Source organism: Girardinichthys multiradiatus, chromosome 22 (genome assembly GCF_021462225.1).
Source record: "Girardinichthys multiradiatus isolate DD_20200921_A chromosome 22, DD_fGirMul_XY1, whole genome shotgun sequence".
Lineage (NCBI taxonomy): Eukaryota > Metazoa > Chordata > Actinopteri > Cyprinodontiformes > Goodeidae > Girardinichthys > Girardinichthys multiradiatus.
The window spans coordinates 38,057,041-38,074,354 of record NC_061814.1 but is presented as its reverse complement, the minus strand read 5'-3'; the positions used below and the strand labels follow the sequence as shown (position 1 = coordinate 38,074,354).

The following is a 17,314-nucleotide window of genomic DNA, read 5'->3' as shown; positions in this document are numbered from 1 at the left end:
ACACACGTGTACATGCTGTGTTTGGGATTTGATTTTCACAGTTTGGGTTATGACAATGGAAACTGATGGGAAATCCAGCTGCTTGTTTGCATGTGAGACGTTCAACCTCAACACAGCAAAGTGTCTCAGCTTTTTGTTGCTTGTCTACAGCGCTAATAAAGACACAGCACACTTATTATGGTTTGTGGTGCAGCACTTTTCCCTTTGCTTTGCTCACTCATACCTTCATCATTTTCCCTCCATGTTGCATAACAAGCTGTTTCAGAATGAAACGTTTAAAAATGAACCTTTTTGAATAGTTTGGCGGTGAAAGTGGTTTTACAGCACATCCTCCCTCCATCCAAACACAGCTGACGATGAGTACAATCCTCGCTTAAAATTGCAAAAAAGCTTGTCTCATGTTTATTTTAACCAGATGTTGTGGTTGCATTTAGTTTAAATATTTGACCTCTTCCAGAGCAGACCATCAAAGATGACCCACAGTGCACTCGCGCGATATGAATCTACTTCCCAAAAACTCTGCTTCATGGGAAATAGTTTCATTTCCTTAAAGTCTGATTTGTGTGTTTGTTATGTTTCTGGACTGCCAAAGTCAGAACAGAGAGCAGAAGTTCTGTTTTCATTTGCAGAGAATTACAAACACCAGCAGGTTTGTTTTGCCTCTTTCAAGGTTTAAGTTTCATGCTGTAAAGCAGATGCACAGGGGAAATCAACATATCCACAGGCTGTTATTAATGGTTGGCCTGACTGGATTCTCTGTATTCCTCTGTCTTTTCGTGATTAGATTCAACAAAACGAGGGCAACTGTTTGGGTGTTCCTCCTCAAGGGAAAAATGTTGAACTGTAGTTTCTCCATAAACGTTTTCTTGCTTTTTGCAGAGCTAAAAAAATAAACTTCCCTAAAAGCATCACACTGTTTTACTTGAGATGTAGCAATTACGCATTGAGATCCAATTTAAAACCGCTGTAAAACTCCAGTTCTATCCATCCATCAATGTATTGGGGTTCCTCCATTCGAGTTCAGATTTTGGTGGTAACCCAGACCTTCCTCACCCCAGGGACACTTTCTAGCTCACTGTTGGGGATCCCGTGTTTTCTTAGGCCAGAAGGGATACAGTGGTAAGAAAATGCATTTCCTCCCATTCAGATTTGAACACATTTATGCCTTTTTGGCACATAAATGTATGAAATCATTAAGAAATATTTAACATCAGGGCTTTGGTAACCTGATTAAATACAACTTTCAGTTTTCAAATTATAATTTTAGCAGAATAAGCTTTATTGGACATGTTTTTTGTGCCAAAGAATTTGACTAAGGTTTCGCGCCCTCACGGTACTCAGAATGTAAAAATATTAACTTTAGAGGAGATATCTGTACAAACTTGGCAATAAAGCTGATTCTGATTTAGTTTTACTTTTTTTTCAAAGGCAGATTATAATAGTGCAAATATTCATATTTGGTTTCACAGTAGAGTAGCTGACTACTCTGGCTCTAAGGTGTTCATGAGTAGATTTATTAAACCTTTGTGTTTCTGCCGTGAAATTACCAATTTATTCTAATATATGTATATATATTTGATGATGAATTGCAAGTTGCTACCTGTTGTGTACAATTAAAAGGGCCAACGCCATAGTTTTTAATTTTCCAAAGGGTGAATGGCACATCCAGAGCAGGGAAGGTGTTTTCCTGCCATGGAATGTATTTATTTTATGCAGTTTTATTTCAATTTCATAAGTAGAGGTTGTCAGCTTCTTAACTGTGTGTGTGTTATTACCTTAAATTGGCCAAAAATCTATTTTTTTCCTAAGCCAAAAAGTTGTTTAGCCTGTAATCTTAACACTGAAAGGGTATGTCTGTTTGTAAATTACTGCCAACAAAAACAAACGAGGAGGCCACTTGGATTGCTTGATAAAGGCAAATGCAAATCTGGAGAAAATGTGCAAATCAATCTGACACATGTTGACTTAAAGCAGTCTGAATAGAAGTGAATAACCAAAAACTCTGCTGTGATCAGAACCCTAGTGGGTGTACATGTGTCTCTTTTTAACAGTCTATTAAAGTCTCATACTAAACTATTACAGTTCCCTCAACTCTGCAGAGACCTGAGCCTTCGTCACATTTAATAGCGTTGCATTCCAAAGCTTTGCTCGCATGTTCTCAACAGAATATCCAAGAATATCAAATACTGGTCCCTGTTTATTTGAGTTTGGGTTTGGAGCAGCTGCAGGTTTTCACCTGTAGACTGATTTAAACAAACACAGCTGTGGGAGAACAATGGCTATTTATGAACCGGGATGAGAAATAGTGCTGAAGTTGCCTTCACTGGATCACATTTCATTAGTGTAGGAAACAATTCCTCTCTCCTCTATTGTCCTTTTTAATAGACATCATAAAAACAACTTTAGCATTTTTATTATGAATTTTACTTTACTTTTACAGTTTGTTTTAGAGGAACATTTATAGTCACGATGGATGGATGCCAGGGGGTGCTTATTGCTGTTTGGCTCGTATCTTCCTCACAGGTTCTGTTTCGATCTAACACGCTTAAAAAAATAAAACAAATAACAAAGGTTTGTGTTAATCATTGGCTAATACTAGAGACACATTAGATAGTCAAAAACACATAAACTGGTTTGGGATTTTCATAAAATAAGTAAGGAAACCCAGTCCGGTTCTGAGCTTCATAGCTCAGGCTTTTGGTTGCATCTTGGCCTGATCACCTTTATCATTCTTTATTTATATCGTCAGGTATGAATCACAACATAAGCCTCACAGTTGACCATATACACAGGTGACAAGCTAACAGGAGCATGTTGCTACTGTAGCCTTTCCAGGTTTTTCTGTGCTGGGCTGTGACAGACAGCTGTTTTCTCTTTGACACGCCTATACTGCGGTCATCATCCTTCCTTCATCACAGCTTCCATTACTGTACCCTTAAACCTCTATTATAATCATTAGGCTATGCTTTGGCCCCAGAACCCCCTGTGAGGATCAGGTTCTACAAAAACTTGCCCTGTCTCCAGTAACGCTGAACATCTCTGGAGGAATGTGGCATTTCCCGCTCTTTTGTGAGGGCTGCAGAGCCAGATAGAATTGCATTTTATAAACTGTGTGTGTGTGTGTGTGTGTGTGTGTGTGTGTGTGTGTGTGTGTGTGTGTGTGTGTGTGTGTGTGTGTGTGTGTTGAAACTAATTGAGTTGGCTGCTAAACCCTGGTCTCTGTGCAGTCTTGAAGGCATTATGCAAGGAGGGGTGAAGCTTTAGTGTGGCATTAAGTTACTCTTTAGCTTATTGGAAGTGCACACTCAACTTTGTGGACATCTTATGTGTGTGATCACAGGTGCCTGGTTGGGACAACTCTGGGCGTTTCCAGAATGACACTGACACAGCCTTTCCTATAAATGTCCAAGTAGAAAGAAGCAGATGACTCTGGCCTCTCTGAGTTGGTCTGTGGTTGGCTTCTGCTTACCTCACAAACGTCTGTCACTGTTCGATTTTGATGTTTTCTTAAATCAAAGTATTGGACTCAGTTTAAATAAATCCCATTTGTGTGTGAAACCAATGGGAAAAATGTCAGTTTTTCAGATTTAAAGGTTTTAGTTTAGTTTTGGCCAAAGAGTGGGTCAGGAGTACTTTCTATGGTTAAAAAGCATGAGTAGTTCCCTAAGATAACACCATAAATGACTATGTCCATGAAAGGGACACAACTGAAAACTAAGCCCTGAGCCAGGTGTACTTTCAAAGGATGTACTCTCTCCAGAATTGAAGAACAGAGAGAACACAGTGTTATTCAAATTCAATTAAAATTCTAAATCAAAAATACTTTTTTAATCCCAAAGAATGTAGCTCATATGGTGCAGGTTTCTTCAAATAACCGTTAACCGGTAGATGCTGATAGCTGTGGGCAGGAAGGATCTCCTGTAGCGGTGTGTCTTACAGCAGGTCTGAAGAAGCCTCTGACTGAAGACACTCTGTTGTACAACAGTCTCATGAAGAGGATGCTCAGGGGTCTCCATAATGTTCTTAATTTTATGAAGAATACTTCTTTGCACAATGATCTCCAGAGGAGTCCCCAGAACAGAGCCAGTTTTCTTTATCAGCTTGTTGAGCTTTTTTAAGTCCCTGGCTCTGATGTTGTTACCCCAGAAGATGATTGCAGAAGAGATCACACTCTCCACAACAGACTTATAGAAGATATGCAGCATCTTGCTGCAAACCCCGAAGGTCCTTAGCTTTCTCAAGAAGTACAGTCTGCTCTGTCCCTTCTTGTAGATGGCTTCACAGTTGCATCTCCACTCCAGTCTGTTGCCCAGGTGAACACCAAGGTATTTATACTCCTTCACCACCTCCACTTCTTCTCCCATAATGGAAATAGTGTTTGACCTATTGATGCTTCTCTTAAAGTCTACAATCATCTCCTTTGTTTTATTCATGCTCAATATGACATGATTGCTTCCACACCATGCCACAAAGCGGCCCACCAGCTCCCTGTACTCAGCTTCTTGTCCATCTCTGTGGTGCTCCTGTCTGCTGACTACCTGGTTAGACACACAAACTCTCACAAACTCTGGTCTGTTTGCCAGGTAGTCTTTTATTCTCTTCACAGGAAGCTGAAGAAGCCCTGCGAGGCTAAGGTTGAAGAGGTGCCGCAGAATCCCACAAAGCTGCTCTGCAGAGGCCTACAGGACTCTAGGGCTGACACAATCTGGACCTGCAGCCTTATTCCGGTTCAGTCTTTCCAGTTGTGTTTCACCTGACTGCTTGAGACACACAGATGGAAGGGGGAAGCCAAGAGAGTATCAGCATCTTCTGATTTGGTTGAAGATAGACATGTAGAAGCAGAAGGGTCCATGGCTGAGGTGGAAGATACAGCATTTGAGGTGTGACAGAAAAGCTGTGGGTCAAAGACAAACAATGTCTGTTTGGCTGTGAGCACGAGAGGAGGATGCGGAGCTCTCCTGCCTTTTCTTGTACACCCCCTATCCAACTGTTATCTTGATTTTAAGTTGCTTCTGTATACTTCTCAATAACTCCTGCCTCCCTCTCTGAAGGCTCTTTTTGTTAAGCATGTCCTTCATGTCACTGGTGATCCAGGGTTTGTTATTGGGGAAGGATCTCACCGTTAGGGTGGGGATGGTGTTATCCACACAGACGTTTATATAGTCGGTTACACACTCAGCCATGGCATAGGTGTCCTCTCTATGTGGCTGCCACAGTGTGTTCCAGTCTACAGCCTCAAAGCAACCTCGCAGGGCTTCTTCAGCTTCCCGTGACCTTCCTCTCACAGTTCTCTTTATTACAGGTTGTCTCTGAACAAGGGGATTATATTTCAGAGCAGAGAAAAATAACATTGTGATTTGAGTTGCCAAGAGGAGGTCTTGCTTTAGAGATGTGTGAATCCTGAACATTTGCATAAAACAAATCCAATGTTTTGTTTTCTCTGGTAGAGCAGCTGACAAACTGTTAAACATTGGAAGTGTAGCAGAGAGGGAAGGATGTTAAAATCACCAGATATTGCCATAAACGCATTGGGGTGTTGTGTCTGTATCTTAGCAACAACGGAGCTGATGACATCACATGCAGTGTCGGCAACAGCTGATGGTGGAACGTGAGCCGTTGCCAAAATAACACAGGTGAACTCTCAGGGTACATAATATGGTCGAAAACTTACTGCTAATAGTTCAATATCTGGTCAGCAGTAATACTGGATTACACTATCTGTTGTTCACAAGTACTCCCAGTCCACCTCCTTTGCATTTGCTGCTCCTCTTTAAATCACTGTCTGCTCGTATGGTCAGAAAGGCTGGCAGAGAGAAGCTTGAGTCAGGGATATGATCCTGCAGCCATGTCTCAGTGAAACACACAACACTGCATTCCCAATACTCTGGCTGGGTCCTTTGTAGGGCTTGGATTTCATCAAACGTTTTGCAATTCTGGCCGAATGATCTCACATTGTCCATCTTAATCAATAGAAGAGGTGGTTTGAACTTCCTCCTTCTCTCTCGTCTCTTAGTTCCTGCTCTGCACTGGCAGCGCCTCCTTTTGAACTCACCAGGGATTTGGGGTTGTAGTTGAAGTATTATTTGAGCTTCTGAGGTATTAATCAGCTGTTCCCGGTTGTAAAAAAACAAAAACAAAAAAAAACACCTTGTTGCTATGGTGATGCATCATGACAAATGTCCAGGCGTAAAAATATATCTGCAAAAATCTTTCCAGCTGCACACTGTCCAATACCAGAGAGGATAATCGTTCCAAATCAATAAATTGTTATCCGAACAAGAGGAATTAGAGTTCTTATAAAGAATATATCAGAATCAAAGCAATTGAGCCACTCCAACATGCTTAAGCGGCGGAATTCTAAAAAAAAAAAAAAAATTATTTTGTTAATTGCTAGTGATTCTTTAATGGATCGTAGCAAATGACGAATGAGGAAAACCTTCCATGTCCTCTAGCCTATGAATGCTGGTGTTGCTGCTGGAGGACACACTGGAAATATAACACAGGAAAACCTAACCCATTCTTACTAAGCTTTTAAAAAAGGGATGCCCTTAAGCTAAGTCCTAAAATATAAAAATAACTCCTTAAATCTCCATACCACTATTAACTTCTCCTAAAAATGCGACATGTTTTATCTTTCTCAGGTGTCATAAGTACATTTAACCTACTGCTTTGAATTCACAGTAAAGGTTTCAACTTCATCATTAGCTAACATTGACCTTTATGTGTTTCTCAGATCCAGGGGCCAGTGTTCTTTGTCAGACTGCACTCTCAGTTCTCATGGCCTCAGAACTGATCACCTCCGACCCTTCCTCGGCTCCCCTTGGCCCCGGCACCACGCAGTACCTCCTCAGCCTTGCCCAGGTGGGCCTCAGTGCATGTGTACGCTTTCCTGATCGGTGGAGAGGCTTTGAGCAGAGAAAGCAGCTTCTGGACAGTCTGCTGCATAGTCCACAGTATGAGGTGAGGGACCTAACATTGGAGGGCATCCTGAGAAAGCTGCATGAGGAGGAGGAGGAGGAAATCAAGAGTAGCCCTCGGTGGCTCGACGAGACCGCCGTATCTGACCTGACCAACATGGCTGTTCATGAGACACATCACCAGTGTTTGGCAAAGGTGAGACCACACACGCTCACACAAAAGCACTGGAGGAGGTGCATGTGTTGGAGAGACTGTTCTTGTAGGATTGTAATTTATTTGCAGGTCTCCACTCTAGCTTTTAGATGAAAGTCCACTCTTTATCCTGGTTTGGGAATGGTTTGCTAGTTGTGTTCATAAAGCAGGAACAAGATGCCAACAGACCTGCTCTTTTAATCCAGTTGTTAACCCTGCTTGTGTCAGTTATACACTGCTGCACATGGGTTTATATTTTTAAATATCCATTCGTGGATCATTAATTTCACTTTAGGCGCTGCTGTACAGGCCAGCCTTTAATATTAAATGTGCCGGACCCTGTAAAGTGGACCGTCTCCTGCTCCAAGGACATAGTGAACGGGTTCTAAAAGCAAAAACAGAGTAGACAATCATCTCCTCCTACTTTGTACTGCTAACAAAAACAGTTGCTCAAACATTTGATAATGTGTTTGCTGGTGGATGCTCCATGCACCACGTCTTTTAAAGGGAGCTTCATTTTAAAGCTTCAGTTTCAGGTTGGAGCCCAAATATGATAAGTAAAATATGACCAGCCGAAAGAGGCACAGTGAAAGATCTAGAGGTGGGAAAAAAAAGGACAGCTTCAGTACGTCCAACACCTAGCTTTCTTCTTTCTTCATCTTCCTCTTCCTCCCTCTTCCCCTCTCAGGTCCTGCAGGTGTTGTGTGTGTTGAGCTCCAGAGGTGAGCTCTCGTGGAAGAATGGTGCAAAGACTTTGTCCCAGAAGGAGGTCCTGATGCACCTCCTTACTCTGGCTCAGAACTTTACTCACAGGTCTGTAAAGCCACATTGATTTCATTTTATGGAATGAATTCACACAATTTATTAAAATACAAGAATTTATTAACAAAAAATAAGTCAACTCAAAGTCAAACATATTTCAATCAACAAACTCTTTACTATGCTAAAACAATCCAACTAAACTCAGTCAGTCATTTTCTACCGCTTATTCCATTGTGGGTCGCGGGGGAGCTGGTGCCTATCTCCAGCAGTCTATGGGTGAGAGGCGGGGTACACCCTGGACAGGTCGCCAGTCCATCACAGGGCAACACACAAACAACCAAGCACACACTCATTCATACACCTAAGGGCAATTTTGAGAGACCAATTAAGTTAATTGACAGGCATGTCTTTGGACTATGGGAGGAAGCCGGAGTACCCAGTGAGAACCCACGCATGCACAGGGAGAACATGCAAACTCCATGCAGAAAGACCCCCGGCTGGGAATCGAACCCAGGACCTTCTTGTTGCAAGGCAACAGTGCTACCAACTGCGCCACCGTGCAGCTCAACTAAACTACCAAGCAGAATTAAAGAATTACGAAGACTATGTACAATATAAACAAGTTGATTAAAGATCATTGAAAATGATGACCAAAAGAGTGATGCAACATTACCATGCAGTGTTTATGTTTGAGAACCAAGGATTATCTTGAAGAATCTGGAAGTGAATGTAAGTTAGTCTTGGAACCAACTTAAGCAATAATCAGCAAACATTTAGACAACCAATGCAAGATCAGATAACATATTATTTTAATAAAATAATGTTTTAAGAATGATTTGCTGAATAAAACCAACCTTCTAGATGACTAATTCTCAACGGTGTCTCATTAGCGGCCTTTTAGTAAAATAATATTTAAAGAAATATTATTTTGAAGAAATGGGCTTAATGGTGTTTACTTAGTTTTCAAGTTTGGTAAAATGATATTTAGGAAAATGTTATTTTACTGGATTGAAAACTAACAACCTTTTTGGGTAAATATTCTTTAGGAGACAAGCACTTGTTCTTAGCTGTTAGCAGTTAAAGCTAAGAAAAGAAACTTATAGCTTATCATCTGAATCAAACACATACCTTTAAAATACCATTAATAAAAGGGTTAAAATGCATAAGCGTGGAGGGCGCGTTATGGCCGATCTTCTGTCTTTAAAATCACCCTTTAAATAAAGTTTGTCTTAACTTTAAAAAAATAAAACAAACATAGAACACATAAACCGAGCACATGTGCTCAGCAGATAATCTGCTAGCACTAAGATGGCTGAGTTTCAACACAAACAAAACCAAACTTCATAACTGCAAGTTACTGCTGTAACCATGGTGATGCGGTCCCGTTGTCCTTCCTTCAGACCGGGAAACTGCTCCACTCGGCATTGTAGAGACAGGGTCTCTGCTGGGAACTCTCTGGAACACAGTTTGCTTCTGTAGACCTGAGAGAGAAAGTCAAGCAACACTTGTACCTTAATTACCCCGTTCATGAATGAATACTGGATACACAAACAGCAATTCATTCCTACATAACTTAGTGCATATGATCGGTGATCGTATGACACTCTTGAATCCAGTTTGAAGATTTATGTCTGTTTGCCAGCAAAGAGACATTAGCGTGGTGTGTCCCTCTGTCCAGTTCCCCTGGAGGACCTGCATAGAATAGACAGGATGTAGCCAGAGCAGTGCTTTTATTTGGACAGTGACGTCACAGGAAGTCCGCTGTTACCCCTTTTCCTGGCTGTGCTGGAAGTAGGTTAAAGCAATTTATTTTGAAAGTTCCCGAAAAGTTCTTACTGGCCATTCATGTTGTCCCCATGGCTGGGTCCCAACATACTGATGCTTCATGTCAAAAGGAAAACGTTTAGAGAAAACGAATCACTAGGTAGTTGGTCGTTATGGCATGCCTGTAGTCTGTTAACTGATTCAGTAATTTAGGCTCTATGGATAAATATATTAGTTTTATTAGCTTAATAACATAAATTTATTACATGCCTTCCAAATGTTTTATGGAGTGAAATTACATAAAAGAAAAAGAAAAATGGGAATAAGTATAGAAACCTGTGGAACAGTGCAGTCAGGAGCTCTGAGGTGGAACTTCTGGTATTGTTCATGAAAGAGTCGAAAAGCTACTGACTTTTCAAAAGGTTTTCAGACAAGGCTGAGATTGGATATAAAGTATTGGATAGATCAATATTATTTTCATATTCATCAGATCTAAAATACAATTATTGGTTAAAGGAAAATCACCTTTAATTGGTTTAAATTGGTTCTAAAGACAGGTTGGTGGTTCTAATTCAGAAAGCCCAAATAGGGCAAACACAGCCCAAACTCACCAGGTTCTGTTTTAATAAATAATGCTGATATCACCGTAAACAGAGGGAGCAATGCCACAACCATTCTCCCTCATTGAAACGAGTTTTATTCGATGTTGTCACCACTACTGAGTTAATGGAATAAATGGCTCAACAGAGCTTCGAAAAACCGCTGCGCTAAATTAACCTTAGGTTGTTCTTGTTCACTCAATGAAGCTAGTAGTCCTACTTGTTTGTAGTTATGTTTACGCCTGGGTTTGGGATAAAAAGTCCAATTCTTCACGTGCTCACAGCTCTGAAACTGGACCGAGACTTCTCAGATTATTTCTGCATAAATGTCCAGAGTTGATTTTCTTTGGTCTTTTCGGAAATTATTGAGTTAAAGGTGAGATCAGTAAAGAGGTCTATAATTCTCTAACTGTTCTGGGTCAAAGGGTAGGCTTTTTAGGTCATTTATATTCACAGCAACTTTAAAAGCTTGAGGTACACAACAGGACGGATACCAGCTAAACCCAAATCAGGTTCTGTTATAATTGTTAGAGCTGATATCTGCCGTAAAGAAACATGGAAAGAAAAAAGGTCCGTTCCTTGTTTAAGTGAGATTTTCTGTCCAAACAGCATCAAAGCTGTCCCCTCTCTGCCTTTAGCTCTGATATATTACAGCCCTTTATCTGCAGGGACTGCTGCTGTTACCTGTTGGCCGGCAGGTTTCCTTTCAGGGTAATAATCCATGCAGGACGGGGCACTCCTCACTTGTTTTTGTGCTTGCTTGGCTTGCCAGCAGTTCTGTGTTACTGTCCCCGATCCTCAGAGGGGGCATTTTTTAAAGGTGTGGAAGTGTTTCTGCGGATGAAAGCTGATATTTATGCTCTCAAAGGCCTTCATCTGCACCATTATCCTTCTGTAAGATTATTCACACCTGCCCAGCATGAGCTGGTGTTTTCATCAGAGTTTATGAAAGAGTCGTGAGTCATGGATCCTCTGTCTTTTACCGCAAACCCATTTGGCACTTGGTGTTCCAGTTTATGTTTCTGTGCTTAGACGGTAAGCCCTTTGACATCCACTGACAGACACACACACCTATTCTTGACAAGCCACGGCTGTACTTTTCTCACCCCTGACAAGAGAATACAGGCTTGAATGAGGATTGGATTACAAAGCCGTGTGAAGCCTTTTCCTGGCCACAATCTCTGCACACAGGGATCCACTTTCCCTTCAGCGTGGCCCCAGGGTTATGATTAGAGCCCAGGAGGGATGAGATTGGGTTGCCGGTTGCTCTTGTGTGCTGTGTGATTAAATGGCACTCAGGGTATTGTGACTCATAATGTCATGGTGAGTACCAGCACACTTCTTTTGTGGAGAGCAAGGCAAGAAAGTAAAGTTATGAGGGTTTAAAGGATGGCAGGGAAGTCCTAATTGAACCTTTTTATGAGCTCTGTTTTCTTTAATAGTACTGATCTCAAATTATTGATTCAGGGCCTAGTCAAATCATTCGTTTGAGTTATTGTATCGGAGTCACTGAGTTCACCTCAACTTGGTGTCTCTGCTTCTATCAGCAAGAGGACCATCATATAGTAATTAGTACCAAGCCTCTAAGCATTTTTAGCAGATTTGTCTATTATCATCACTCTCTCCTGTTTCCATTATTATATAGGGCTGCCACTAACGACTATTTGTTTTTATTACTGATTTTATTACTTAAATTATTCAATTTTCTGCACAAAATACAGAACTCGATTTTTGGTTGTGTTTTGCAACAGATTTGTCCTTTTTAAAGTATGAATTATATATAAAATATATATCACTATTTGTATTCTACCTTTTTGTGTATTTGTAAATAAAAAGCCAAATTATTCTGTCTGTATTTGAGTTAAAATAGGCATCATTTCAGTAATTAATTAATCTTCAAAGGAAAAACAATCTGTTTCTATTACGCCAATTATTTAAAATGGAGACTCTAACTTACAAATGACTTGTATTTAATAACTGTATTCATTATGACTATCTGATTTAAATATGGTTCATATAGATGCTAAAATTATTAAATTACACATCAAATAGACTATCAGATCGGACTGAAACAGAATGAAGTCAAATGATTAGGTTTCCTGCATATCAACAGCCGCAGGGCTTTAATCAGGCAAAGATGGGTCCAAAGTTTTCCATAAACTATTTGATTATTATTTAGGTGAAACTGTCAAGGCAGACAACCTGTCTAACTTCAGAAGCTTCTCAAAAGCTGCTCTTCTGAGAAGCTTCTGATGAAGCCAAGATGAATGTGTTTTTTTGGCTGCACCAGTTTGTATTGGCCTTGCAAATAACTCATTCTTAAAATTTTCTTTCAGTACCACTAAAAGGCAGTACAAGTACCATCTCTGGTTCTTGTACCAGAGTTTGAGAAATGTGGCTTTAGTCCACAACTTAGAAAACCATCGACTTGTTTGATTTAAATCTGTTGCTCAGACAAAGCCAAGCACTCATTCAAACTCAGCTAAGAATGGATAAAAATGATGTGCGGACTAACAGTACTGATATCAAGTATCTGATTGAAAATTCTGTATTCTCAGATAAAAACAGTTCCCTTAAGGCACAAATCCTCACTGGAACATCTCTGAAGGACACATCAGTTTTCCTGAATGTCTAGCTGGACTCTGAGGAAGCTGTGAGAGAGTCACAAAGGAGGGACCTGCATTCCTCTGTGTCAGCATTAAAAATAAAGCTGCTGATTTTAGATTTAATGCTTATATGAGATGTTTGATTTTCTGTTTCAGTGTGGAGCTCCTCTCTGGTGCGCTGACGCTGGCCTCCCAGCTGGTGGTGGAGCTGGTGAGCTCTGATCATCAGGTAAAAACCCAGACGCACTTCCTGTCTTTAATCACCATAAATGTTGTTTTGCGACATTTTTATTCTCATGGAAAAGAAATCCATCTGATAAGGACTTTGTGCATGTCAAGAAGAATACGTGTTAACCTTCGTAATCTTAGCTGCCAGGATTTCATCTGTGTCCATAATGGTTTATTTTTCCGATTCATGTAGGATCCAGCTGTAGTGGCGTGTTTAGTTCACTGGGGGGCCCTGGTGTGTTCATGCTGTGGAGAGGACCAGCCTGTGGAGGTGAAGCTGATGGTTGCCAAGGTGCTAGTCACCTGCTCATCCTCCCTGATGACCAACCCTCATCTGTCACTAGGTGAGTCTGAGTCAAAGCAGCAACCTGAGAGGGCCCAGCTTCTCCGGAATGCCTTCCAGGTGTTGAACATCACGGTGTTTGTGTCTTAGGTTTCCCTGCTACCGTGTCGCTGTGGAGGAGTCTGTTCACGCTGCTGCAGGATGAAGATCAGGATGTCAGAGACTCTGCTTCCGACTTTACCTCCAGGGTGCCAGCTCACCTGCTCAGTAAAGGTAAACACTCAGGGTTCTGCTCACCGTTTGATAAGCATTACAGCTGTGGGTCCCAACTTGAAATGACAACCCTTTATACCCGTCTCAAGAGATTGGTATAAAGGGTGAAATAAAAAGTAAAGGTTAAATAAAAAACATTTATTGTTTCTAAGGTTCAAAAAAGCACTTTTCCAGTCTGGTGACTAAATCAGGACAATACTGTCTATGAAAGAACATTTTCAATATACTTAAATACAATTTATGAGCAAAAAGAACACAGAAACAGACAGATGTTAATAAGATGGCAACTTGATGACATCACTGTTATGCTAATCATTGTATGACATCATCACCAATTTTTATCATTTCTTAAAGACTGAATGAGCATGAAGTTGTGGATTCAGCACAGATTGAATATTTGGTCCCTAAGTGTAGAATTTGATTTGAGCTTTTTCCACATCTGAAAAATGGAAAGTATTGAAAAAACTTCCAAATTCCATTGTCTAAAACTTCCCACCATCCATCCATCCATCCAGTTTAGTCACACACTCGTCTATCATTCCATCCACCCATCCAACCACCTCCATCTCCACCTTCCATGCGTCCACCCCACCCTTCACCCATCCAACCATCACTTCCATTCATCCATCCATGCATTCATGCAGCCTCCATCCATCCACACAGTGAGGATTGATTTGAAAAGGTTTTTATCTGAAAACAGCTTTAATTTCTGGTAAAAAAAAAAAAAAAAAAAAAAATTTAATTGTTTGAGAAAATAGTTTGAATTGTGATGTGAAAGACATGTAGAACCCTGTTCTAGTGGAGCATAAACTTGAACATCGCTGATGCTATCATCACAATGATACTGCACTGGTAATTAGCAAGAAGAATTGTGAGCGTATTCCTTCCCAACAATGTGAAGACAACAGCAATAACCCAGAGCCTCTAAAATAAAAGCTCATTTGTATAAACAGACACATAAATACATTGTGGTGTTAAAAAGGGGCTGTTAACATCATTTCCTGCTCAGGGTTGGGAAGCATTCCTGGAAGGAAGGGCGCTAATCCTGGTTTAGCAGTTTGGATGTGAGAGTGAAGAGTGTCTGTTTGTGTGGTTATGTGTCATTGTTTTTGGAACATCTGATGCCTGTTAACTGAAGAACTGTATAATGGTACCCAGTGGAGCTCGCTGACAGACACATTAATGACATGTTTAGCCTCACAGAAGCTCCATGAGGGGACTGACACCCTGACTGCTGCTCAGACACATAAACAGCTTCCTGCCCGCATTTGGCTGGTTTCCTACACGTTTCCAGCTCCCCTGCAGACTCCCACCCTCCACGAGTCTTTGCACCACCGGATGTTATCACCTAACATGACGTGAAGCAGCAAAGTAAAAAACAAGTGGAGCCGGTTATTTTCCTTATCGATGAGGTTTTTGACTTAATTCATACAGGTTCTGTTCTTTTCTGAATAAAGGCAATAAGTGGCATCAAATATAATCGGATTATCCTTGTGCATTTAATGAAATTCATGTATAATATTCAACATGCTGCTATGTTACACAACAATAAGAATAAAAACAAGACTGACTGATTCTTTGGGACCAAACTTGGTGTTCTGTTGTGGCGATACTGTTCTGTCTACAAGTGATGAGCTGATTAAACCGTAAACCAGAATCTTTAGTCTATGAACAGAGAAGGACAAATTCAGAGTGATAGTAAAAACATTCTGAAATAAAAAAAATACAATAAAACAATTAAGGAAACAGTGTGAGGCTCTTTTAATATTTCGACACATTATAGTATCTAAGGTGCTAAAGGTCACAGAGAGTGTTGGATAATCGGTGTGAATGTTGAGATTGAAAGCAGTGAGTAAAAGTGGGATTTATTGCCGTTGATATCCCCAGTGCTGCATCGATATCTTAATTTCTCCCTAACATCTTGCGAGGAAGCCGAGCATAACACAGATCAGGAGTGTTAACCACGGCAGAGACAAAGTTTTGCTGCATTCTGTTTTATTTGTGTTGCCCTATAAAAGAAAAACTACATTTAAAGTGTTTTTTTTTTGTTTTTTTTACCAAATCCACAGTGTCTTTAATCTAATTTTATTTAAGAGCAAATCTCCACCAAGAAATGAAAAAAATAATTTGTCTTGGGGCTAGTTCAGATGTGGACCATTGTTTTTACTTTTATTAATTGTTGACTAACTACATCAGATTTAAAATAAGGGTTGAAGGTTGTTTTTCCTTTAAAACCAGAGCCTGTTTCGTTATCTGGGGACTCAGGAATCCTGTTAACGTTTCTGGAAGTGTTTTAGACCTTTATTTATCTTGGAGCATTGTGCATAGTGTGTGTTCTATATGTGTTTATGTACATAAGGCCAGACAGGGTCAAGATAAGCTATCAGCTGAAAATCAGGTAGAATTGGAGGTCAAACAGCATGACTGAGATGGAAAGGTCTGTTTTCTCTGTGGCAGGAAGAAGAACACAATGGCGGTAATTACAGAGCGGGTGTCCTGTGTGTGTAGAAGAGTGAGCGGGTCATCTTCCCTTATCCATTCATATTCATGGCTCTTTTGGGGACCATGTTTTCTTTGTGGGAGGCACCATTTCACCTAACATTAACAAGAAAAAAGTATCTAAGTTTGCTTCCTGGATTCTTGGGAGGAAAAATCCACGGCTTTTTTCCTTTTTTGTTTTTTTAATAAGATCTTGCTTAGAAACCTTTTGAAAAAGTATTTCCAGCCAGTAAGATTGTCCTCGACATTCATAGTGGATGTTAAAAGGTTTCATACACACTGCAGGAATGCAGCTCAATGAACAGCATATGAAATTAGATGCTGGATTGGTAATTCTCCATCAGATATCTATGGGACTTCGCTGGGGCAGCTGAATTCCTCCTACAATAAAAAGAAAAACTACAGAAACTTGAATACTGGGATCGACTGGATCAAATGCAGCATTGAGATCTAATGGGTCTATTTCCTGAGGCCATTAGAATATCATGACTGCTTCAGTGCTGCGATGAGCTCTGAAACCTAAAGGAAATGCCCCAAACAGGTTTTTACTGTGGAAATGCTCACATACTCCATTAGCAACTATTTTAACATAAAAGGAAGATTAGATATAGGTCTGTAATTTATTATGGCATCTTGATCCAGAGCAAGTTTCTTATCAAAGGTTTTATTACAGGAACCTTCTGATCTACAAGGGCTGTTTCAAGCAAAAATACTCCTTTGTTTGTTTTCTACTTTTGCGCACATATCGAGCCTGAAATCTTGTTGTCTTAATCCCGGCTTTATTATTTTATTATTTGAGCTCCACAGTGGAGAGCTAAAGGGGAAAAATGTGCCATGTTTTATGACTGTGACACTGAGGTTGTTTAAAGCATGTTCTGTGTGTGTGTGTGTGTGTGTGGAGGGGTTGCGACCTACCATTATCTCAGGCGTTAGCTGCTTCAGATGGAGGTGGCGAATCCTGGCCCTTTGATATGGAGGACTGGGAAAGTTGTGGGGAATGAAAACCTGCCAAACAGCTTGAATTAATCTACAAACAAGCTCAGAAACTGTACAACTATGATATGGTTATGAAGTCCCCCATTTTCTATATCTCCCTAATCTCTAAAAAAAAAAAAAAAAAAAAAAAACTATTATCCCCCCCACCCCCCTCCAGATTGCAAGACGACTACTCTGCTGGGGCTTCAGTTCGA

The 17,314-nt window shown here is 40.5% G+C and overlaps 1 protein-coding gene across 1 annotated transcript in view; it reads left to right on the top strand.

The window, feature by feature from the left end:
- The window catches only part of thada (THADA armadillo repeat containing), a 116,255-nt gene that overhangs the window by 87,165 nt on the left and 11,776 nt on the right, over nucleotides 1-17,314 (top strand). The window contains exons 31-35 of the mRNA XM_047352005.1: nucleotides 6,734-7,113; nucleotides 7,799-7,923; nucleotides 12,998-13,070; nucleotides 13,263-13,413; nucleotides 13,503-13,625. Of these exons, the coding sequence (XP_047207961.1) occupies nucleotides 6,734-7,113; nucleotides 7,799-7,923; nucleotides 12,998-13,070; nucleotides 13,263-13,413; nucleotides 13,503-13,625 (852 nt within the window). The remainder of the gene's footprint in view (nucleotides 1-6,733; nucleotides 7,114-7,798; nucleotides 7,924-12,997; nucleotides 13,071-13,262; nucleotides 13,414-13,502; nucleotides 13,626-17,314) is intronic.